This window comes from Numenius arquata, chromosome 2 (genome assembly GCF_964106895.1).
Source record: "Numenius arquata chromosome 2, bNumArq3.hap1.1, whole genome shotgun sequence".
In the NCBI taxonomy this organism is placed as follows: Eukaryota; Metazoa; Chordata; class Aves; order Charadriiformes; family Scolopacidae; genus Numenius; species Numenius arquata.
The window spans coordinates 49,440,471-49,465,316 of NC_133577.1; the positions used below are offsets into that span (position 1 = coordinate 49,440,471).

Sequence of the window (24,846 nt, forward strand, 5' to 3'; positions counted from 1 at the left end):
CTTTGCCTCCAGCTGTCCCAGTTGGTGCCTCTCCAGCAGCTTCCTGGAGCACACCAAGCCCTCACCCAACCTTCAGGTTGGGTCAAAAATGTCCAAGAAGTTTTTTGCCACAGACTGAGGCTGGCTGGCGGCGTACTCCTTCAGCCTGGAGCCCATCACTTGGTAGAGGCTGTTTGCAAGCTTGGAGACCACAGCCCTGACGTTGCTGCTTCGGACAGGCAGGATCCTGTTTTCCAGGAAGAACCAGAGGGTGGGCAGGATGTAGCGCTTGACAGTTAGGGGTTTTCGGGGATAAACAGATGTCACAAGCACTGCCGGGGGAAAGAGAGACACGCTTCTTAATAACCTGAGTGCAAACAACTAGCTACCTTGATTTTTGGTTCTTGGAAGCCTTTTCTGGCTAATATCAGCGAGCACAAAGAGCCCAATGACCCAGATACAGGCAACAGTGGCTGATCATTCACTGATGACAAGAGAAACTGATCCTTAGAAATACCAGTTGCCACAATTTTTTTTTTCTAAAAGATGGTTTGTTGCTTTTGAAAAGTGACCTCTTATAGGCCTCCATGACCTTTACTGTACTGTCCTTCAAAGTGAGGAGCCAGACAGGGTATTTTTAGCCCCTCTCTTTTCCTGGAGGTGGGTCCTGAGATGCCCCAGGGGGAGCTCAGTGCTGGAGCCTGAGCACCGTCCTCATCTCATGCCTCCACCACAGCCAGGCAAACCCCTGCCAAAGACACCTAGTACGTGTGTTTTGCAGGAGGGACAAGCTCAGGATCTTCTGGTGTTTGATGAGCTACTGCACTGTCTATTCAGAGGCATTTTCCCTCTAAATACTCCCTCTGAAGACACCTTGACTTAGAAGTGGAGATCAGCTGAAGCAGGCGATACCTGAGAGATGTTCTGTGACAATCAGCAGAGCTTGGCCGCTGAGGAAACGCACTCGTTGGGCCAAGGTTTGCAGCAGCAATGCGTTATCTGAAAGAGAAACATTTATTTCTGCTCACTCTTCTGATGTCATATGAAAGAAGAAGGGGGGGGGGGGGGTAGGGAGGACAGACGTAAGTGCATTTTGTAAAATAAAGTAAATTTCAGCCAGTTTCTGAGTCGTTTTCTTTTTCTTTCCTTCCAGCTTACTTGGGAGGATTTTAAATTCAAAAAGAAAAGCTCTCATTTCACATTTGTAAATCCAAAGTTGACTGCTGTATAAGGAGCTGTGTTAAACATTTCACATCAGGGCATCAAAAGTTAAATCACATGTAAGAAGTGAGAAGGTTTTGCATCTTGGAGCTTTGCAGAAGTGACCTCCTCCCTCCCCTAAAGAAAAGGGTGAGAAGTCTCAAAAGTCCACAGATCCATTCACACTTTAAGGATAAGCTGGTGTTAAATTTTTACATTACCTGATGGGATCTATGGACAAGACTCCAAGTTACTCTTACAAGAGAGAATTACTGTTCATTGCAACACCATCTGCTCTTGGGGACTCTTGTAACATCTCTGAAATCAGATCTTGGCAGAGAGACTAGAAAATGAACTGATTTCCCAATTCTTGCGTGTCATATGTATTTTAGTTTTTCCTGTGCTGCCTGTTGTTGATTTGGGGTCTTGTAACAATTCATAAACTCTTGCCTGGTCTGTAAACCCCCAGTCTTACCACTTTGATAAGCCAAGCAAAGCTTTTCTTGGAGGCAGAACGCACATGGGATGCGCTACGATACCTGCCGTCCTCACCAGGAGTGGCACCAATAAAGCAGGCAACCTACTTCTTTGTGAACCACTATAGAGACAAATCCCAATGTGGTTTTAAGTAGCACTGTGCTATTAAGTGCTCCTTTTTGCACTTAGAGATACAAAAAGGAAGTCCCTAATGATCTTCTTGCAAGCCTGCAGTGAAGAATTGATCCTGCTATCCTAATTAAGCTGCTGCTTTTGGCAATTACACTCTTCTCATTCACCTTTCTAAACAGACACTGCACTTTTTGCCTCACTCTTGCAGTTTTGGCAGACGCTGTTTCACACTTGCTGTTCCTCCCCAGAGGGTTACCTTACAGCTGCTGCTTTGAAAAAACCACCCTGAGATCTGGAGATCTTGAAGGAGCACAAAATGGTAATTGATCACTAATATCAGTATCTACACAGATTTTTAAGGGAACAGTTGGGTTCTGGGTAGGTGAGGAAGAATTGGGTTTTTTGCTTGGTTTTTAGGAAGTTAAGTCTATAGGCACTATTCACCTTCCAATTTAAGAGTTTCAAATGCCCTCTGCATTTTCAAACAGTAAAGCTCAAGTCAAATAGCAAATTTACCCAACCATTATTTTAGCTGCCTTGGGAGGCCTAAAGACAGAGGGGCTTTTAATGGCTGTTAGAGAAAACAAGGCAGCAGGCAGTTCAGTTCTTATTAACTCAGCTTTAATTCTCTCACTACATTTTAGCTAAACCTGATTTGCTGATTCACCCCCATCTACAAGGTGGCTCCTTGAGTGGGATTAGGGTCCCAGGTCACAGCTAATGAATGTGTGTGGCCTTCAGCTGGGAACGTCCAAGCCAATGTCAGGGTTAAGCTAAATAAACGATTCAGGCATTATTTGAAAGCAAGTTTGTTTGTTTGTAGGTAGAATTTGGTCTCAGGGATGGGTTTGGTTTTGTTTTTACATTAGTGATCAAGCAATTTTCTAACCAGCTTGCATTTTTGCATGGATCATTAAAGGTGACAGATGAAGAAGTCTCATCTAAAACTCAGAATCTGAGACATGTCAACACAGATTGCACTCACTCACTCTAAGCTAGAGGCATTGCACAATTCTTTAGACCTCTGGGGTTTTTTTTGTCATTTGCCACTTGATTTTAAATTGTCAAGGTAGACAGTTTTAAAGCATGTGGGAAGCTTTCACTCATGCATTTTTCCAGTAGAGCCTTCCTTCCCCCAACTAAAGCCCCAGGTCCTGAATTTTGAAATATTTGTGATTCAGTTGCCTGTTTGAATTTTTGCAAACATCCATAAAAATAAGCAGAACCAAAAAAATATATCCCACCTTGTGTGCTTGAACCTGTCTCTGGGTAAAGTCAGTGTGATGAGAGATAGATGTGCCTTGCTCCTGTTCTGACATCTGCCAGTGTGGAAGAATTTACAGTGATCTCTCAGAACTGGTGAGAGGGGAAGGACAGAAAGCTCCATACAAAACCCTGAAGGGAACTGTTTGCCACATCCTCTCTTAGCAGGATTCTGCAGCTTTTCCCCAGCCTTCTCCCAGGCACCACAAAAAATGGGTAAAGGCCAAGAGCAGTACGGGTCTCATACCCTTCTCCTGACTTTGTGACCAGGAACAGCTCTGTACTTGGGACATAGAAAGGCAGCAGGTCAGCAAATTCCCCGAGTCCGCAAGGCAGCTGATAATTTCCCTTTAAGACCTGCCTCTTCAACACTAAATTTTTCAGGCATATTCACCCAGTGCTGCATTTTCACAGCCGGCATAAATCTGTGTGGCAAGGGAATTTACAGCAGACCTTGGCTATGTAGTTATTGGCTATAGCAATCTTGCCCCACGCAGAACAACATGTGGAACAAGCCATCATTTACAGCTGGATTTATACCTGTTTGTTCTAAAGAAATGAACTTGGCAAATCATAAATTCCCTTTAAAAAAAGAAGACAAAGAAGAAAGGTGGAAAATAGACAGGACCAGCTAATGCCCATAATGTAGAGCCTTCCAGGAAGCTGTTCTGCAGAAGCCCTGATGGGCCAGTGTCCCTTCGTGCCAACAGCAAAGCAATTCATTTGGGGGAAGTCAAATTGGGCCCAAACAACCTCCAAAAATCCCTTTGTCCCTGAATTCTAGCAAAGTTGTACTCCAGGATTTATTGTTCAGCTCCTTCTGTACCAAAGCAGACAAGCAGCAGAGAGCCAAATGCTCCTGGGAGTTTGGTTAAATGCTGGTACATTTTCAAGCCTGTTTGGGAACTGGTGTATAAGGAGCGCTCTACCACAGCTTCTGGTTACCCAGCTCACAGTTCCAGTCTGCAGGAATTCAGGTCCTTTGATATATAACATAAATGACACGAGTGATCTGCAAACCTGGCATCGACCATAGAACTCAAAGTCTTTATATGGGACCTGCTTTTCTGTAGTAGATTTGCACCCTATGCAAACACGCAGCTTCTGGGCTGGAGGTGCACTCTGCAGGGCAGGTGCTCCCAGCCGAAACCAGCCTGAGGGACTTGGAGAGCTTTAGGATGACCCTGGTAGGCAGCAGAAGACGCACTGCGCAACCTGCAGTGGGCCATATGGTTCAGGACACAGGGCAGATCGGGACCTCAACCTCTCCCTACTGCAGGGACATATTTTACATCAACAGGCATACTTGCGTCCCCGTGCTCAAGCGTCCGGAAAAGTAGACAATAACGGGCTCCTTACCCTTCTGGAAGAGGGGAGCCAAGACATTCCTAACCCGCGACACGTGGGGACCTCCAGGCTGACTATGGAACAAGCATTTCATCTTTCATCCTTCATCTGATCTCTGCTATGATAATGCAGTATCTTATTAAATTCAAGGTCTCAGTCTTTGAATTCAAAACTACATTTTCATTTGGGCTTTACGTGGGAAACCTACTACCTGAAACTGCAAAATGAGTAACTCTGTTCAAAGCTTGTCATAGTGGGGTCAGAAGAGGCCAGACACAACTGCTCGGGAGATCCACCACTGCCAGAGCATGGAACGAAGGCCAGCGAGAACAAAGAACCTCCACCACCCTTGCCACAGTGTGTTTTAGGGAAAAAGCACATTCCTTTCATCTTGTTTTAGTGGAGGTAAACGTAACAGAAAGCACATCTTAGAAATGCAATTCAGTAAAAACAAAATGCATGCAATTTCACAGGAGGAAGGGGGAAAACCATCGTCACAGATGCTAGTCAACTTCCCTCACACTCTTCTGGCAGAAACTTAAAATAATCCCTTATAATGTCCTCTCTACCAAATTAATAATCAGACATATGATCCAGGTGATAAGCAGTATCCATTCAGCTGCATGTCACAACATGATAAAACAGTTTGGGATAGAAAGAATGCAGATAGGACTTCATAAACACCTTGCAGCAGCTGGATATTTCCACAGGCTCCACAGGCAACAACAGCTATCAACAAACTCAGTGTTCATTTGGCTATGGGATGGAGGAGTCACAGTTAAAGAGAGTCAGTGCCAGAGGGCAGCCTTACCGAGGTGAGCAGTGGATGCTTCCAGCACTTTCATAGCTGCACTGTGAATCCCCAAGTGCTTTGAGTTCAGGTTCTCCGTGACTGCTGCTACCAGAGAGACCAGCACTGGGTGTAAGGCACCTCCGAGTATGGGTATCATTGAAGCCAGGACCTCCAGTGCCTGCTGGTTCACTTTCTTGTTGCAATCCTGAAGTCTCAGGATGAAAATATCGAAAATCTGTTAAGAAAACAAATGACATGAAAGCTGGATTAAAATGTCTTTGCTTCAAGAAGGGATGTAGAAACAAGAACCCAGCAATATAAAAAATGAACATAATCCCTTCTGCTGGGTCAGGACTTGCTGGCACAATTTCACTGTTTTCCTGTGGGCACTGTAGCGGTTGCACAACCTCATGCTAGTTGAAGAGATTTTCATATTTTATATTAAGAGCTTTGAGTGGGGACAGGATAGTTCACACGGTGTTTCTCTTTACCTATTAATCAGTAAATTAATCCCATTTTAATAATGCAAAATAGTATCTTTGGTGTAGAAGTGGGAAAAAAGGTGTTTACAATGCCCATTCTTCCATAAAGTTGTCTCAAGTACTGAGAGTCGTTTTGATTTTGCCAAAACTGTGTCTGGATGAGACCCAAGTTTTGTTTTATCTCTCTCAGAACCTGCGTCTGGAGGAGTGTAGGGCTCTGATGAACTCTTCAGGATCCAGACCATTTGTCTGGCTAACAGGTAGACTTCTGAAGTTTAATGTGCTGTGCAGTTCTTACGAGAGCAGGTTCAGTCCTTTGACAGCCACATTATGAGGCACCATTTTCTGGAAAAAAGCAGCTGCTGGGAGGAGAAGGAAAAGAAGATCTGTCTCTAGCCGTTTTACTCCTCTTTCTGAAGAGAAAAAAGGACTCCGGGGAAGGGTGAACAGTCTTTCCCAAACAGGAAAGGGATGAGGACAGAAGTGAATAGGCAGAGTTGGTTTTTTTTAAATCAACCCAGCCTGATACTTCTCTCCCCCATCCCAAGCCATTTTTCTTCTACAGAATAACTGCCAGCTTTCAGTGGCTGGATTTCCTTTATTTCAACCGAACTGGTAGTTGGAGACAGCAGAAGCTACAGCAACAGTAAATTCTGTCATCATCTCATGAACAGCACCACTAGGCACCTGCCAGAGAAATACATCTGCACTGAAATTATTTGCCCTGAAGCCTGGAGTTGAATTAAATTAGTTTGGGTAAGAAGGGACCAGCGTCTCCCAAACAACCAGTACATAGAGTCAAGACTCATTGAGTTAACTTTACTGGTAGAGGCTTGGGGAAGGAACTAATGGGAAAGGAGCAATAGAGGTGCCCTACACACCTGGACGATGTTAGTGGAGATGAGCTGGGGCCTGTTTTTGCAGTAATCTAAGAGGAGCATCACTCCCTCTATTTGTGTCCGAAAGTCCTTGGCTGTCAGGAGCTTGTAAAGCTCCGTGAGCTGTTCTGTCTCTTCCGCAGTCTGAAGTGACGTGCGACGGACTGACTGACGGGGCAGGATGAGTACGTCACAGCCAGACTTCACACTGGAAAATAAAAACAAGGTAAGACCTTTTGGTGAAGAAAACATCTTAGGGAAGCTTCCTAATGTTGTGATTTCAGCTAGATCCTGATCTGAAAAGCAACTTGGATCTTGTGACAATCATTACAGGAGACAATCTGCAAGTAACATTATTGCTAGGTGCTTACTTAGGAAAACCAAGGCACTGAGGATGGGATTTACCTCATTATCTTCAGATGTCTTCCCAGGTACTCATCTAGCATCCCTTTGTGGGGAAAAATAGGCAATACTTCAAAGTTCAAATGCCTCACCTTATGGGAAGTGCCTGTATTATTAGGAAATTAATCACTCTGGAGAAGTGTCTCTACAACAGGTATTGGAATCTGGATAAATAGCTCAGGTGCATCTCAACAGATGAATCCTGCCCAGTCAGATTAAGGGGCATATCTGAAAGGATCCAGAGGATCAATAAGAGAGGCAAAACCAGCAGCCAGCCAGCCCACTACTATGCTTACATTGTTGCTCCCCTAGGGACTGGATCCACAGCTTAACAAACCCAGTGGGAGCAATTCTCTTGGATCAGCCTCTCTCTGCCATGAGCATGGGGAGATCCTGACCATGGTAGTGGGGCATGTGGCCACCTTCCTGCCACTGCTGAGCACACCAGAGCTAAATAAAGCCACTCTGTTATCAGAGGAGAACAGGTACAAGCAGCTCTCCCACTGGCACGGGGAGACAGCAAGGACCAAATTCCTCTCTCAAACGCTGACTGCAGCACAGAGGGGAAAAACATGGTGTGCATCAACCAACCAGTAGTGGGTCTGAGTGACAGGAATAGCTACAGAAAAAGGCCATGCTGAGACGTCCGTTGACCAGAACTGCTCAGGTGTTGTCTTGCTGGTACTGTTTGAGGGCCAGAAAGCCAGGCCAAACCACATGCACGGAAAGTGCTACTTTTGGGAATGGCATCTTGGTTCTAGACTGGGACTTCCCATCAAACCAGCCGTCTAAAAAGGACTTTGCTCAGATAAGTAATTTCAATCAGGGTATTCTTGTCCCGAGTCAAACAGCAGAGACACCACCCTCCCACAGCCTCCACAACACTGTTCTTGCCACTGCACTGGATCTTCTGAGCTGCAACCAGTGGGTGTCTCTTCCCCTCTCTCAGTTTTTGTGAAAACCCTCCAAGGGCAGCTGTGTTCAGCCTAAAGCAGAAGCAGACTTTTTTTATCACAGAAGATTTTTAGGGCAAGGAAACAACCTCTGGCTGATCTCCACCAGAAAGATTTTACTGAGGAAGAGACATGTAAAGCTTGTCATGTGCATTGTCAGATATAACACAAGTGCTCAGTACCCTCCATCGTGAGGTAAGTTGTCCTGGGCCTTCGTCAAGCCACTGTTCTTAGACTTCCTGCGGTCCTTGGCAGGTGGCGCTTCACATTTATGTTCTTCTGTCTCCTACAAGGGTATATAAAAACACATGAATCATAGAAGATAATATAGCAAATGACTTGTTTAAAACACAAGTTATAACCCGGATCACTGCTACCAAGAAAGGCTTAGGAAAACACTTCATAACTTAGAGAGGGAGACAGGCCAGAGATTCCGTGATGTCTACTGTTGGTTTTCAATAACCCAAGGCAGGTTACAGGTGCTACCATCCTGGGCAGCAGTATAAGATCCTGCATTTGTTAAACTTGAGCACAAATGAGAATAATGCGAACTGGTAGGGAACAAGCCTTCTTAAAGGGAACAGTGGGACACTTTTGGACTCCACAGGTTGGCCCATTGTGTTGGGCGTTGGTCTGGATCACACTTACTCTCCCTGTTCCTGCACAAAGGCTCATTGCTTTTCTAGGCTGTAAATGGAGAGGAATGAAAGAACAACAAAAATAGGGATGATTTGTCACTGGATGCTGAATTCACAAAGCTTCTTCCAGCTCCGCAGTGCATGACAGCAGGGCAGCATTCCCAGAATACAGACAATAGATGTACTAATTATGATTGCCTTGTTCATCTTTTGTATATTTGGAAATTTTCTCGGCACTACTGCTTCCTTCATCTGTTGCAAAGGCCTCTATTACCTTCAGAAGCACTGTTCTCACTTCCTTGCTTTATTGGGAGGGTCCGTGGCGGGGTGGTATTGGGTTTTTTTACACTTGAAGGCAAAACCATTTTCTCCTACATCCCTTTCCTCTCTGTGGCTGATATTCATAATACATCCACTTTATTTCTAACCATAATAGTTTCTTCTCTAGTTAAACAGACTAAAGATCAACAGTTTATTCCCAGGAAGAAAATGATTTAGCGGAAAAAGAATGATATAAAGAAAGACTAGGTCTGTTTAATCTCATATTAGCAAACTCAATACTTGCATAAAGGAGACATTTCTCCTGCCAAGCACTTACTTTCTGCTGAATTGTTGCCATAACATCCAACAAGTCATGTGAGGGGGCAGACTGTTTCAAATACTTCTTAAATTTTTGATGATTCATCAACATATTCAGCATCTTCCGTCCATAACATCTAATACAGGAAAGAGAGAAACGAATGATTGGTTTTTTTCCACGGACTATTACTGTCTTCTCTCCCTAGCCTTTTGAATAAACAAAGGAAAAGAGTTAATAAAATAAGATATTTTAAACTTGTCATGTGTAATACCCTAATGAGAAGGTATTACCTATTCAGCAAAGAGAGCTATTTATCTCCACTTATTGCCACTGCACAGTGCTGCCAGCTGAACGCAAGAGGGAAAACACAGGGAAACAGGAAAATACAATTTCACTCTCCAGCACATCTCCTGCTTTGCTGTTGTGGCTTATTTGCAGTGTCTTGCTGCCATTGCATAAGAATTTACCTTTCTTTACCTGGTGGAGATGCTAGGACAAATCACCTCATGCTTACTATTTATTATTCTATCCTACACGTCTGCACATGGGCAGCTAGTTGCTCATGTGTTCTTGCCATCTATTAATGGCAACTCAAATTAATAATCAAAGCAAGTTTGGAAGTTTATTTTTTTGGTGTGGTTTTTCTACTACGAAAATACAGCTATCTTCAGGAGGAAATCTGGAGGTCACTCAGCCACTGGCAACAACATGATACGATGATTGGGAAGAAGAATTTGTGGCTATCATAGGCATCTAAATCTGCAGAAGGGATTTAGAAAGACTGAATACAAAGACAGCTGGAATTTTTCTAGGGCAGTCTTAACCTTACCAGAAGTAGATGTTTGGGATCCTTCAGTGACGAACAATGGCCAACACTTCAGCTTTGATTGTGCACGTAAGACTGAACAAAACTGTGTAACTGGCTAATCTGATCTCAGTTGATCTGAATAAAGAATCATTCGAGTCACAGGAATTTGGCAATGGTCCTTCTTACTGGACCCCTTCATGTTACCCAGTACAGTCGTTTCCCCAGCAACATTCACCACGCCGTGAAGTAACTTGCTTCATATTTACTTACGTTCCACTCTTTTATGGTTTTTATCTTTTCTAGCCAGACATGGAACAGTTTTCAGATTTGGGGAGGTGAAAGGAAGATCATCACCTTGTGTCCTGATGGCAGTCCTGAGCAAGCTTCACCACCGTGCGCACCAGCAGGTCGGTGCTGTAAGGCACGCCGGAGAGGAGCTTCTCGGCTCCGATCAGCTCCATCGCTGTCAGTAGGTGTTTGGCCGCACACCTCCGCACCAGGACATTGCGGTGGCTGGGAACGAGAGAACACACACTGAGGGGCAGGGGGAAAAAGGAGGGCCAGAAGCACAGGCCTCGGTGACAGCATGCTTCCTGTCATTGCTGGGGGAAGGAGCCACGTGTCCTGGCTGCAATTTTGGCCAACTGTAGAAGCTTCTGTCCTCAGATAAACACAAAGTTGGCATTGTGCAGGGGGCTACCTGCAAGGAAGAGGGAGGAACTCAATCTCCCTGGACTAGTTGATAGTCAATTTCTTTCCTGAAATTAACTCTGGGAAAGAAGGCCATGAAAGACAGTTCATGCTGACTCATCAGAGGTCTCCCACTATACAGACAGAGCTGCAGCAGGATTGGGGCTTATTCCACCTTTTTATCTCCAAATCTGCAGATACCCTTCCCTTCCATCATTCCCCTTCTGCCTCCTGTCCCTTCCCCCTGCCCACACAATTTAAGGTGATAGATATCACTAAGAGAAGATTGACATACGGGACTCCGCTAGCCATGAGAGCCATCATTGCGCGTGTTGGTGTCACGCTCCCCACCATGATTCCCAGGGATTGATCGGTTCCTTTCTGAATGAACTCATTGGAGTCCCCCATCTTCTGGAGCAAGGTACGAGTAACATCATCCACTTCATGGTCCATGTGCTTCTTTGTGGTCTTGAAGAGCTCTCCAAGAGTGCCGATCGCACAGCGAGACACCTTTGAGCGGAGGTTGTTCACCTGAGGAAGTTACGAGAAGAAATGTAAGAGTTACCTTGTAAAGAAAATCAGTTCATAGAATCATAGAATCATAGAATGGCTAGAGTTGGAAAGGACCTTAAAGATCATCTAGTTCCAACCTCTCACTAGAGCAGGTTGCTCAAAGCCCCATCCAGCCTGGCCTTGAACACTTCCAGGGATGGGGCATCCACAACTTCCCTGGGCAACCTGTTCCAGTGCCTCACCACCCTCACTGTAAAGAATTTCTTCCTTATATCTAATCTAAATCTCTTCTCTTCCAATTTAAAACCATTGCCCCTTGTCCTGTCACCACTCTTCCTGACAAAGAGTCCCTCTTCAGCTCTTCTGTAGGCTCCCTTCAGGTATTGATAGGCTGTTATAAGGTCTCCCCGGAGCCTTCTCTTCTCCAGGCTGAACAACCCCAGCTCTCTCAGTCTGTCTTCATAGGAGAGGTGCTCCATCCCTCTGATCATCCTCGTGGCCCTCCGCTGGACCCGTTCCAACAGGTCCATGTCCTTCCTGTGTTGAGGACTCCAAAGCTGGACACAGTACTCCAGGAGGGGTCTCACGAGCGCAGAGTAGAGGGGCAGAATCACCTCGCGAGACCTGCTGGCCACACTTCTCCTGATGCAGCCCAGGACACAGTTGGCTCTCTGGGCTGCCAGTGCACACTGCCTGCTCATGTTGAGCTTCTCATCCATAAGCACTCCCAAGTCCTTCTCCTCGGGGCTGCTCTCCAGCCATTCTCCACCCAACTTGTATTTGTGCCTGGGGTTGCCACGTCCCAGGTGCAGGACCCTGCACTTGGCTTGGTTGAACTTCATGCAATTTGCACGAGCCCACCTCTCCAGCCTGTCTAGGTCCCTCTGGATGGCATCCTTTCCCTCCAGCGTGTCAACTGTGCCACCGAGCTTGGTGTCATCAGCAAACTTGCTGAGGGTGCACTCTATCCCACTGTCCATGTCACCGACAAAGATGTTAAATAGTACTGGTCCCAGTACCGACCCCTGCGGAACACCACTCGTTACTGGCCGCCACCTGGACATTGAGCCATTGATTGTAACCCTTTGGATGCGGCCATCCAGCCAGTTCCTTATCCACCGAGTGGTCCATCCATCGAATCCATGAGTTTCCAATTTTGAGACCAGGATGTCGTGCGGGACAGTGTCAAATGCTTTGCATAAGTCCAGGTAAATGACGTCAGTCGCTCTGCCCTTGTCTACCAAGTCTGTGGCAGTATTGTAAAAGGCCACCAAATTTGTCAGGCACGATTTGCCCTTGGTGAAGCCATGTTGGCTGTTTCCAATCACTTCTTTATTCTCCATGTGCCTTAGCAAGGATTTCAGGAGGATCTGCTCCATGATCTTGCCAGGCACAGAGGTGAGACTGACCGGCCTGTAGTTTCCCGGGTCTTCTTTGTTTCCTTTTTTGAATATTGGAGTTATGTTCCCTTTTTTCCAGTCAGTGGGAACTTCACCAGACTGCCACGATTTCTCAAATATGATGGAGAGGGGCTTAGCAACTTCGTCCGCCAGTTCCCCTAGGCAAACGTCCCAGGAACAACAAGACTTCCTGCTGTGTCCAGGTGTAACATAAGAGTATGGCAAAAGCAGAAAACCACAAGCACAGAAACACACTTACTCTGATACCAACTTCTTCTCTGGCCTCAGGCCTGCTTATAAAATAGAATTTTAATAAGACTACAGGCCTAAAAAATTTTTGTTTCCTCTAGAACAAAGTGTGCTACTTAGCCGACAATGTGTACTGCTTTGATTTTAGGTCCTTCTATTGAAAATAAAAAATTAAAAAAAACTAAACAAGGGCCTTTTTTTAAACTATAAAGGCGTAGTTCATAAAGGCAAGATAGAGGAAAAGTAATACTTTCCTCCTGTCAAAAACTGCAGCACTGTCAGTTTGAGCACTCAACCAGGAAACAAAAAATATGAGCTCAGGCCTACACACTAATTTGCAGCAGGCATTTTGAGTCCATCTGCTGCTCCATCTACTCAGGAGAACCCTAGCTGTTGGACTCAAGGCACTCAAGGATCCTGGAGATCACATGCAATTACAGCTGCAATCACTGGGGTTTTACAGCATTCAGTGCTGCTCTGGGAGTGATCCTTGCTTCCAAAAGTCTCTCCCACAAGGGTAAGGAAGAGGCATCTCTGAGTCATGTGCTTCATGTGAAAGATACTTGGAAGGACAGAGCAGTGCTTCTTTCTGCCAGACTTTGTTGTGCTTATTATAAAAATGAACACCGTATGTGCTAGAAGTGCTTGTGAAAGCAAAATCTGGGACTGGAGTGAAATGAAAGCTGAAAGATGTCTCTGCACATGAGTGTGTAGAGCAAAGAGGAGGAAATTACCTCAGAAATATAAAAGCGATGTAAAAATCAGATGAGCTAAGCTGAAACGGCTCCTTCTCCTAACCCTCATCTTAGAGGGGGAGAATCCAAGTCCTGCGTATCTAATCAGAAAGATTTGAAGAGTCCAACAACACAAGGGGCATTCAAGCCTCCGACGTCAGTAAATATTGGATAGAAAGACTGGTTTTCGTGGAAATGAGCGAAGTCTTTCTGTCTTTTGCAAGCAAAGAAAAATTTAATACCTTTGGCAATCATGCCTGGTTCAGGCCACAGTCAAGTGCCAAGTTGGAAATACAGCCACAGATGTTATTAAGGAGCTTAGGTTGAGACCTCTCTGTTAACTGAGAGATGAGATAGTGAAGCTGCGTGCAACTGCCCTGCAAATCCCACAGCCAGGTCACTCCAAACACCCAGTGGCTGCAGTGCAAAATTCCACCGGTGCACAGAGGCAACAGATCAACAGAAAGGGCAAATTACCAAGAAGCACACAGAAGGGAAGAAGGAGAAGACATCATCAGGAAACACTGGAAAATAGATACCTGCAGTCAATCCCCCAGAATTCTGAGCAGGAGGAGGAGAAAGTGGGAAGAAGCTGGGAGGCAAAAGCTACAGAGTTCAATTACAGCTTGGACAGAGACTTGGGCTGTGGCAGATTAAAATGACCAGAGTAGTGTCTTAGTGTCTGCATTTGTATATTGCATTATAATGACACGCAGCACACAAAGAGACATACCAATAAATACCCTCCATACCAGTAAATATAGCTACACGTACAGGCAGATCATATAGATAGGTGACATAGCCATTAGAAAAATGAACTCTAAAAATAGCAATGAGGGCAGACACTGAGCACACATGTAAATGAACAAGGATGTATCTACTCTACGTCCCGTGTACGAGGTATGTGGGGGACAAACATAATGTTCTTACCTCTTTGGTAACTGCCAGGGAAACATCATGAAGTCTACAAAGAAGGACTTCTGAGTGGCAGATAGCCAGGCGCCTGATGCTGAGGAGTCCCTCTGCCTTCTGCTGCCTGAAAGGTAATTACCAAAAAGATTGATTTTTCTCACCGCCCAAGAACTGGAGAGCACCCTCTGAAATTACCAGAGTGTCAGCTCAAACAAACAAAGGCAGGTGCTTGTCATACTGCTGGGTGGTATAAGTGCATAAGGTGCTTAAGGTGGGTGGCATAAGGTGCTTGCTGGGACTGTTTAGTATGAGGAAGAGGAGGCTGAGGGGAGACCTCATCACTCTCTACAACTACTTGAAAGGACACTGTAGAGAGGTTGGTGCTGGTCTCTTCGCACAGGTAACTAATGACAGAACGAGAGGGAATGGCTTCATGCTCCAGCAGGGTAGGTTTAGACTGAACATTAGGAAAGAATTTTTCACAGAAAGAGTGGTCGGGCATTGGAATAGGCTGCCCAGGGAGGTGGTTGAGTCACCATCCCTGGATGTGTTTAAGAGCCGTTTAGATGTGGTGTTGGGGGATATGATATAGGGGAGAACTTTGTAGTGTAGGGTAGATGGTTGGACTCGATGATCCCAAGGGTCTCTTCCAACCTGGATGATTCTATGATTCTATACAGCGCTTCATTAAATCCTGGAACCTGTTGCCACAGACTGCTGTGGTGGTTAAAAGCGTACATAAATCCAAAAGGCAAATAGATAGTTTCAGAGTGGATAGGTTAATTTGTGGCCATTAAACAAGACAGCCTCTCCAAAACCCCTGGCACACAAAGTCCCTATGTTGCTTCTTCCTAGAGGCTGGGAGAGTGTGCCGCGTTTCTGTTTCTTGTACCCTCCTGTCCCTGCGATATTGTCCCACCTGGCTGCTACTGGAGCTTTTTCCCTTCTCGCTGTCCCCAGAGGTGAGTTCAGGAGTGACAGTCTGCACTGCCACTCAATAGCTGAGTTTGCACTCTGCAGTCTAGTTGTGTGTCCATATCGTGTCCACTCCCCACTGCGCCTTCCCCCCCCCCCCCAAAAAATATGGCAGTATGTCCTAAAAGATTCCACACCTAGGCAAGAACAGCCAAAATGTGGGATTTTCCAGAACATCCCTACTTAAAATAACACCCACAACAGCAACACGTTATTTAAAAGTGCTAAAATCCCACATCTTTCAGCACTTTCTTTTTGAAGGACCTGAGCTACCTGAAGGCACATGATGCAGTCACTGGTTCACCAGGACTACAGGGCAGGACTGGGGACACGTCCCCACTAGGGTCCCTGAGTGTTACCCAGAACCCCCACACCTGCAGCAGCTCTTTGCACCTCACAGGGCTCCAAACAGTAAGAAGGAAGAGAGAAGAGCAGAACAAAGTGATTGCAAGGAGATGCATCACGGAAGATTTTTCATGGTTATCCCAGTGTGAATGGAGACCCAGTGAGTGTATGCTGACCCAGAAATCAAAAAGACAACTGATATCACCTGAAATTTGTCAAGGCTCCTCCTGCCTGTGTCTAATTTCAGGACACACTGGGATTATCAACAAAACCTCTTGGGCCTGTACTAAGCAGTGAGGAGGAAAAAGTTGAAGTCTAGAAGTGCAAGATTCCTAATGGAAAAAAACAAGGCTGCTCTTACATCTTTAGACTGTGACCGCTTTGGAGCGGTTTCACGAGTTCCCTTTGGACATCCTGGGTGTCTGGGATCAGAGGCACTAGGAAAAAACCAGTTCTAACTTACACTGAGAGGGAAAAAGAGCAAACAAGGGGATTTCTTACCAGTCGTCGCTGCTGAGCCCTGCGAGCGCACTGAGCAGCGCCTGCTGTGGGCAAGGGAAGGGCCTGGCTTCCTGGGCGTCCCCACTCTCTGGCTCCTCTCCCCCATCTAGGGTGTCCAGAGCAATGGCTGGCAGCGAGTTGGCTGTAAGGAGACAGTCAGACACCCCCATCGCATACTCCCCGGGGCAAGGCACCCCACCGCCAAGCAGACAGCAACCCGATTTCCCAGCCAAGATTACCTATGGGTGCAAACCAGCATTGGTTCGGACACTTCCTTTCCATTTACTTCAAGTATTCTAGACAGCAGGCAGCTGAGTGCTCATACTCTTTTAGCATACTCTTGGGAAAGTAGTAGTCTATGGATTTTGCTATTTTCCAAGTGTTATGAATATTTACTGTTTCAGAGGTACCCACTGGCTGCGTTTTGAAGATGGTGAGGTGAAATTTATTTGTCATCAAACGTACTTGTTTGCAAACTGTGCAATGCCTAAGCTTTCTCTTGTGGAAAAATGCAATTTCTAGTCTAGATAGTTGTAAAAAAACGCCTTCCAAATGTGAACTGAGAATAAAAATATGTAAATATAGATGCAAATTGTTGGGAAACACTCTCTTGACGATAAATATACAGGGTATAAGAAAATTCAGATGACAGATTCATTTGTCTATGAAACCTATTTGTCATCAAAAGCACTGTAGGTCAAAGCCTTCATGTCTTGCCCTCAAAAGCTCATTTTCTAAAGTGTAGATGAAAATATGTGAGCTGTCTAACAGCACTGAGTATAAATACTGCACAGAATCTAGATGAACTGCTATGGACTCGGCAGGGGTTTTATGCTACCTCGCGTGTTCTACAAAGTATGGAGGATGGAGGAACTGCAAAATCAAAAATATTCACATGGGGACTAATTTGGATGTCACCAATAGCACTGTCACTGACATCAGTGATGTCACTGCACGAGTATGTACATATACATATATTCAATATGAGATAGATATATACACACACACGTATATTCAGTAGGAATGGAGAACCACATCAGGCTAGTCCTGGTCAATGTTGAAAATCTGAGTAGCATCACCATGAAACTCATTCCTAGCTCCCTTTTTCTTAACTCTGGCTACTCAAGATCATAACACAAGGTAGGCCACCCACCAAGGAGAGATGAGAATCACTATGTACTGGCCACCTGCTGTGTATTTGTTGCAGGTAGCAAGCAGCTTGGGAGCACCAGGCAGCCTCTACTGTACGTCACCTGCTACACACGGCCACCGTATTTGGGTGGGGTGACAGAAGAGGCAGGGCTTGCTCCCAATTTTTGTGGCAGGCAGTGAGATGAGAGAGGCTAGAAGCCATTAAGCGCTTGTAGTTGCGATAGCATGGTTGCACCGAGTCACTAACTTCCATGCAGAGACAAGCCTTGCTGGAATAGTAGGAAAGCAGGAGAGGCAGAAAAGAGAGCCCAGGCAGAAGGCCAGGACGGCAAGTGGCTAATTGTTTGTGGTGGTGCACATATGTGCACAGCGAGCACACCCTGCCAGACTGCACCGGAGCTCAGGCCTGCAGTTACAGCTGCCTCCTGGCACCAGAGCTGTATTTTGGTCTTTCAGTACAGGCAAAAGCTAGAGCTTAAGGCTTTACACCACTGCTTCATGTACTGTAAGCACCAACCGCTCCGGTATCATCAGGCCGGAGTGGATCCAAAGCAGGTTTGCTCTCAGTGCTCAGGACAGACGTGGGAGCTGAGATCCTGCCTGTGGCTGAGGAATGAGGCAGTTTGTGCTCCAAGGCAAGAGCTGGTGCGGGGGCTGCAGCGCAGCAGGCTCACCTGAGGGCTTGCGTGGGAAGTTGCCATCCTGGCTGATGACAGGGATGCTGGGCAGTGAGGGCCTGTTGGTCCGCTTGCCCGAGGCAGCAGGAGCTCTCTCTCTGCTCGTGCCGGGGGAAATGGAAACTGCCCCATTGACAGGCAGTGGGCCAGAACCTGCAGAGACCACAGAAGACCTTGTAAGTGGAGAGTGCTGGACAAGGTGGCTGTGGGCTTGGAAAGGGCTAGAAACCTTGCTGGAGCTGGGTAACATCCCTTGGTTGTCCCAGACAACTCCAGCCATAACAGTCGCACACTATTGTGGGAGAGTGATCACAGAAGGCAGTGACACTTTCCCTCAGAAATGAGGAAAAGTCACTCCTGCTTTGTGTTTGCTTTCCTGTTCCAGAGGCCGGATAGGGAAGTTACATTTCTGGGGCTCCCACCTCGGCGCTCCTCACCAGTACTTTAGAAAATAATAGCAAGCGAAAGAGCAGATAACCTTGCCTGATGCCCTTGGGCTGAGTGCTGCCCCTGAAATTTGCTGCGGCTGCACTCCTGGTAGCGCATGCAGCGGTACAATCGGAGCCCCTCAGCTGCAATTAAAGTCAGCAGAGCTGCTTGCTCATTTGGGAAAACGTGAGCATTGGCTAAGGGCTCCAGCCCGGCTCAGCAATGCAAGTTCCTCCAGCAGGGAGTGGTGTGAGCATAATAGCCTGTCCTATTGCGTGAGCAAGATGTTTTGTGTTTTAAATAGAAATAGTTTAATTTTGTTTCTTCCAGGTTGCACCTTGGTTGAAAAGCATTCTTTTGGACTCCCCCATTCACCTTTCCTGGAGGCTACTCTCAATTAAAGAGTGTGATGGCCCAATGTAGTTTGCAAAACAGAATTATCCAGTAGGTGATATTCTGTGACTGACTCAGTGTGGGCCACGGGCAAGACCATTCCTGCCTCTGTATTTTTCTTTGAAAAGCAGAAATAAATCCTATTCTAAATTCCACTCAGATGCAAGTGTAACAGCTTTCCAGTCTCATTCATAAACATTTGCAACACTTTGCAAATAGCGAGCAAGTGAACATAAAGGCCCACAACCAAATATAGCAACCACTTACTTTCTTCAGCTGCATCCCCAGGGTCAACACTCAGCCTAGGAAGCTGCAAGGACTCTCTCTCTTTCTCCCTCTCTCTACGCAAAAGCTCCATCTCTCTCATTCGCTTCTGGTGTATTTTCTTCTGAGCTGACTTGGACAACATAACATGGATCTAGTTGCAATGGAAATACATCATTAAGCATAAAGACACCCCAAGAGACAAAGATGATGATTTTCAGTGACATTTTGTGCTAAGCACTGAGCAGTCAACTGAAAAGGAAGGCTCATCACCCCTGTCCTTAGCCCTTACCCTTCCATTGCTGTCCTTCAAGTCGTCGTCGCTCAGAAGGCGAGGGTTTACAGGGTGATCCATCTGCTTGGCCTGGCTGAGTGGGAGGCCTGTTAACGGGGGCACATGTTCACGGAAGTGCCCAGCAGACTTCACACCGCCAGTAACACGGAGAGCTGGCAAGACGGGTTCCAGAGGCTGGAGCTCTGCTAAGACACAGATAGAGATTGTGTAGGGGAACAATACGGAACATACCGCCTCTCCAAACAGTTGGGGTACTGCCGTATTGCACTGGCAGCAGAAATGACATTGCTCTGTTGGCCGTCAGACTCAAACCTACCACATGATAAAGGCCTCAGCCCTGGGCTTAGGGAGAGCAGCTGTGTTTGACAGAGAAGAGCAGAGAGATGGGAGATTGCCCTTGCCAAAAAGGTTCCTATCTGTCCCCATGCATTTTGATTTTAGTAAACATCCCCTTTTTCCCAGTTATGAAAAGAACTCCTGGTTTTTAATAGCTATATGCCTTTGTAGAGGTATGAATGAACATTTCCTCCTCTTTGCTGGAATGTTTTAGAGGGCATTTAAAGAAAAGCTTAGGATTGCTAGAGTGTTACCAAACCCAGAATTGTTTTCTGGAAGCTAGAATTCATTTTCCCCAAGGGGTTTCATTCTAAATTGCAGCAGATCATCCCAATTTCTGGGCAGCCTCACTAAAGGCTGATTTTCTTAATGGCAATAGCACAGTGTAGTTCATTCTGAAATACTCTCCAACGGAGCTGTTCAAACTCAGAGAACTAATCATTGTTTACATGGCTTCACAGATGATAAAATCATGGGATAGTCAAGCAGTACAAAGGCAATAACTTTCCTAAATCAGGATTTTTTTCCCCTGTGGAATGGTCAGGTCAATAATAAAAGACAGAGAGAGATGGTTTAATGATATAGCTCATTTCTAGTCCAGAATGTATCTGGCAAAAAACGTCACCTTACTCAGCAATACTTCTCCCTAGTTGCATTCAGCATCCCAGCCGCGTATCAGCAATAAAGGAATCATTCCTGTGGGGCATTCCCATTATTTAGCAGAACTAACACTGGAGCTGAGGGGCCAGTGGATCTCAGTCCTTTTGCTGCATCAGCAAAATTATTTGTTAAATTCTCATCTCTCCTATCGCTACAAACCCACATGTGGCAAAGGGACAGCAACAGTGTCACTGAGGTTTTCAACTTAAAAGTACTGGCTGATGCAGATGCCCCAGGTGCCACACCTTGTCTTGCAGAACTCTTAATGCTAGTGATAATGCAGGGAGGGGGGAGAAGCCCACCCCAGCCTCAGTTTGCTGTATTGATGTATGCAGACAGAATAAGGGAAGAGATGTGGAATCATAAAGCTAGCGTATGTGGTTTGAGGGAAATGAGTTGCAAAAAGGAAACCTCAGTTCATTCCTCGGCATTGAATTTAGGCTTGTGCTTTAAGAGGATGGAAAGCTCAGATTCGGCATAGGCTGGATCCTTTTTTAAGTCTCTTTCTCTGTTAATCCTCACAAGGATGTAAGTCCTCACAAGGACTTCCTGTCACACAAGGTTTCACTTTTTCTCCCAGTGCAAAAATAGGCAGTGTTGGTGAATCTGCTTCAGATCTCAAAGGATTTAGTTCAGAATCTGCTCCAAGGGAAGGTTTTCTCCTTCAAGTGTAGGAGGAAGGAGTGGGAACATTTCTCATTTCATGCAAAACACCTCATTTTTCTCTGACCTTTGTGACAGGAGAGAGCACACAGGGAGATAAAAGATATTTTCATTTTCACTGGATCACCAAAGCACATTCCAAAGCACATTTCCCAGAGACTGGGCTCTGGGGGGAGCCATGTGAGCACATCAAGGAGTTGAAAAAAGTTACAGGCTGGTTTTCCACCAGACTTTCGCAGTGCGACCTATCGGTCAGGATTCCTGTGTTCATTTTAGGGCATTCATGTCCTGTACTTACCTAGAGGTTTAAGGGTCTTCTCTTCACTTCTGCTGCCTGATCTTGGCCTTAAGAAAATTGAGGATAAAAGAATATATGAGAAGCTAGAAAGAGAAGGGGGGTAGTGTTAAAGGAGGCAAACTTTCTTGGCAAGGTCGTTCTGATGAAGGAGGAAATGCAACCCATAAAACCAAGAATATGCCAAGCTGATTAATTGCCATTAAACTTTCAGTTGCTGGAGTCACACACAACTCATCAAGCTCCAGCTGAAGCACAGGAATCATTCTTCAGTTTGGGCCTTAACTATGCAATTCTGCTGTCTCTCCTTTTGGAGCTAAGGGACTGTGACTGTTACCTACATCTTTTCTGAATCGGCAAGAGATGTCAAGCCAGTCATAAGGCTGTAGTGAGGGCAGCTACCTTTATACTGCTGCAGAAGCCTAACTTTGCCTGGCTATGCCTTAAACTGATGAGAGTATCTTGTTTGCATGGTAACACCACTGACGTCTCCTGAGAATAATATTACATCTCCCTGCTCTTTCAAGAAGAAAAAGGGGTTTTCCCACTCAGGTGTTAGGTAAGTATATTCTGATTGTACTTTAAAAGCCGTGCTGAAGCTTTTAAATTGGCATTGTATTGCTATGACTCCCTATTTACTGTTGTAACTAGGATAAGGTTGACAGCTAGATTTCCCCGTGCATATCCAAGCAAATACCTTTCCATCAGTTACAGGCATATAACCTGTTCTCTAGCATATTCACCTTAGCATCTTCTCTAGCATCTTGACCTTTAAACCATATGTGAATATCACACATCTATAGGATTAGACATCTATAAGCAGAGGTTTATCTGGGCTCTCATTTCACAGCGAAGGCCCAGACACGTAGAGGTTACGACTGACGTTTACAGCAGACAGCTCAACAGTAGCCAGTATTTGCCCTAACATATACTTGCAGGTACAGATATTGGCAGTCAAAGGTCACACACAAAACCAGATGCTGTATGCAGATCCGTGCAATGCAGTTCCCAAATGGCACCACAAAGATTACAGAGTGAGTCAGTATCAGAGTCCAGCAGAGGACCTGCTTTTAAGGTCCTCTGAAGTCCTGCCTCTTTCTCCCCTCTGCAGCCCCTGCTCTTAGGGTGTGTGATGTTGGTTTTGACATTGTGCAGCATCATCATAGATACCCAAAAAGGGGAATGTACAGAAGTTTACATAAATCTATTGGAGACCTGACTGTGGAGAATAACCTCACGAGACAGGAAGAGCAAGGTAAACGGCATACTGGAGAAGCAGACACCTTGGCTTACCTCATCTCCAGGTCCTCTTGGAAAACCAGGTGCTGAGAGCTTGGGAGAGGCACTGCAGCCCTGCCAGGATCCTCATCAGTTGGTGGTGCTGACTTAGGGATAGGGGGAATCAAAGCTGCTCCCAGCGACTTCTTCCCATCCCCGTTACTGCAATACAAGGGTGGCAGGAAAGCCTGGAAACAGAAGAACACAGTGCTCAGCTCAAGCATCCAGCTTTCCTCTTTGATGCCACAAGACGTTTAGCCATGCTTTTACCTAGACTTGGCACGAAAAGAAAAGTCAAACTGATGGAGCAGCTGGGCCGAGGATGGGCAATGGAAAGGGAAATGGGAGAGAGAGACCGTGTCCCACGCTGTTGCCAGCTCTATCCCCTTGCTTATCTCTGGCTGTGGCTGTGTGCCACCTGGCATCCATTTGCTTGTCCTAAGGGTGTTTTGGGATGCCGTTGCCTCTGCTAGCCTTTCTGATGGTACAGGAATGGCTTTAGATCACTCTCCTCCCACTGACCCTAAAGGCCCTACCAGCCCTTGCTGAACTCCAGCCAAGTTCTCACAAAGAGTGGGGGGACCAACAGAGTTAATGGCAGGGATAGCCTGTATCTGCAAGGCTGAAATCAAGTGCACTTCTATTGGTCGTCCTGTTTACAAAAGCTATTATTCAGCTGCCATCTCCTGCCCACCACAGCAAAATCAAAACAACTGTGGCTTCTGTCCCTCCTGCAGAGGCAATTGAGCGGATGGGGTCTGTCTGGACTCTACTGCCCATGACCAACATTGCCAGTTCCCATCACTGGCACGTTGCAAAGACAGCCTGAACGCAATGTCCAGCTGAGCTCTTCCTGGGCTCAGCTGCTTCCCTGGGCTTGCACCACAGAGAAAGAAGATCTGAGAGCTCTGCCTACAGGAAATAACCTGTGGATCCACCACGCGTGATTTGGCTTGGTTTCCTTACTTTATATCCTTCTCCCTCGGACATCCACTCCTTGTTATTCCCATCACTGCCAACACAGCCTGTGCCATTTTCCCCATGCTCCTGCTCTCCGTTGATCATCCTGCTGGGCTCTGAGGAAGGCAGGCCATTCTGGATGGGAGGCACAGGCCTGAAGGCTCGCTGGAGCCTCTGGGAACCTGAGCGGCAAAGTACCGGCTTCAGGAAAATCCCTGGAGGGATACTGGAGTCAGCCAGGCCTGCAAAACGGAGACACAAAGTATAATAGAAGCAGCACTGCAAACGCAATGCACCTGACGCTAGATATTTCATTGGACAGATTTCTTGCAGACTTCTAAATAACTGCCCAGGGAAACATGCTCATGCTGGCAGCCACTTGAAGCAGGTTATAGGACGACACTTCCCCGCTTCTCCAGACCCACCAGAGGAACACCCTGGTCCTCTGGGCTTCCATCAGACAGCAGGGAGCCCAGGGACCTGTGGTGACCCAGAACAAGTCATCTGCACATAGACCCTCCCTCTCCGCTCCCTGTCGCACAGTCGTACACCCCTACAGCAAGAGGAGGGCTACACAGGGCACTGAAAGCAGGGAAGGTTATTGCAGGGGGCACACGTGGGGGTGAACTTTTAGGAAGAAATTCTTTCCTGTGAGGGTGGTGAGACACTGGAACAGGTTGCCCAGAGAAGCTGTGGCTGCCCCATCCCTGGAGGTGTTCAAGGCCAGGCTGGATGGGGCTTTGAGCAGCCTGGTCTAGTGGGAGGTGTTCCTGCCCATGGCAGTGGGGTTGGAACTCAATGATCTTTAAGGTCCCTTCCAACCCAAACCATTCTATGATTCTATGAACTGTTCACTGGGTAAGTGCGCTAGCTCTCTAGGCTGGGAAAAGACCCTTCTTCCCGCAGAAGAGTGGGCAGGCTCCCGCCTTACCTCTCTCTGAGGCTATCAGACCCTCAGACATCCTCCTCCTCTTCAGCTTCTCCTTGATCTTAACGGTTTCCAGGGCAGCGCTGCTCACCTCCCTCTCTCGGGAGTCCTGGGTCAAGGCTTGGTGAAAAAGGTGGGAGAGATCACCTCTATCCCCAGAGCTGAGGTGGCACACACTGTCCTCGCTGACCCAGCCATTCAGGGGAGAGCTGCATGAGGATGCAGGTTTCTGAACTCCATCCCATAAACTCAGCTGTTTCTTCAT

General features: G+C 46.4%; 1 protein-coding gene across 1 annotated transcript; it reads right to left on the reverse strand.

Moving 5' to 3' along the window:
• Window positions 1-72: 72 nt before the first annotated feature.
• LOC141474552 (TOG array regulator of axonemal microtubules protein 2-like) lies at window positions 73-24,846 on the reverse strand. The gene is made up of 17 exons (XM_074162502.1): window positions 24,585-24,846; window positions 23,660-23,895; window positions 22,709-22,881; window positions 21,419-21,465; window positions 19,459-19,643; window positions 19,170-19,320; window positions 18,078-18,233; window positions 16,252-16,393; window positions 14,449-14,554; window positions 10,918-11,153; window positions 10,287-10,445; window positions 9,143-9,260; window positions 8,089-8,192; window positions 6,555-6,759; window positions 5,210-5,426; window positions 892-978; window positions 73-311 (listed from the first exon to the last, which is right to left on the reverse strand). The coding sequence occupies exons 1-17, from the start codon at window positions 24,844-24,846 to the stop codon at window positions 73-75; spliced, it is 2,823 nt and encodes a 940-aa protein (XP_074018603.1).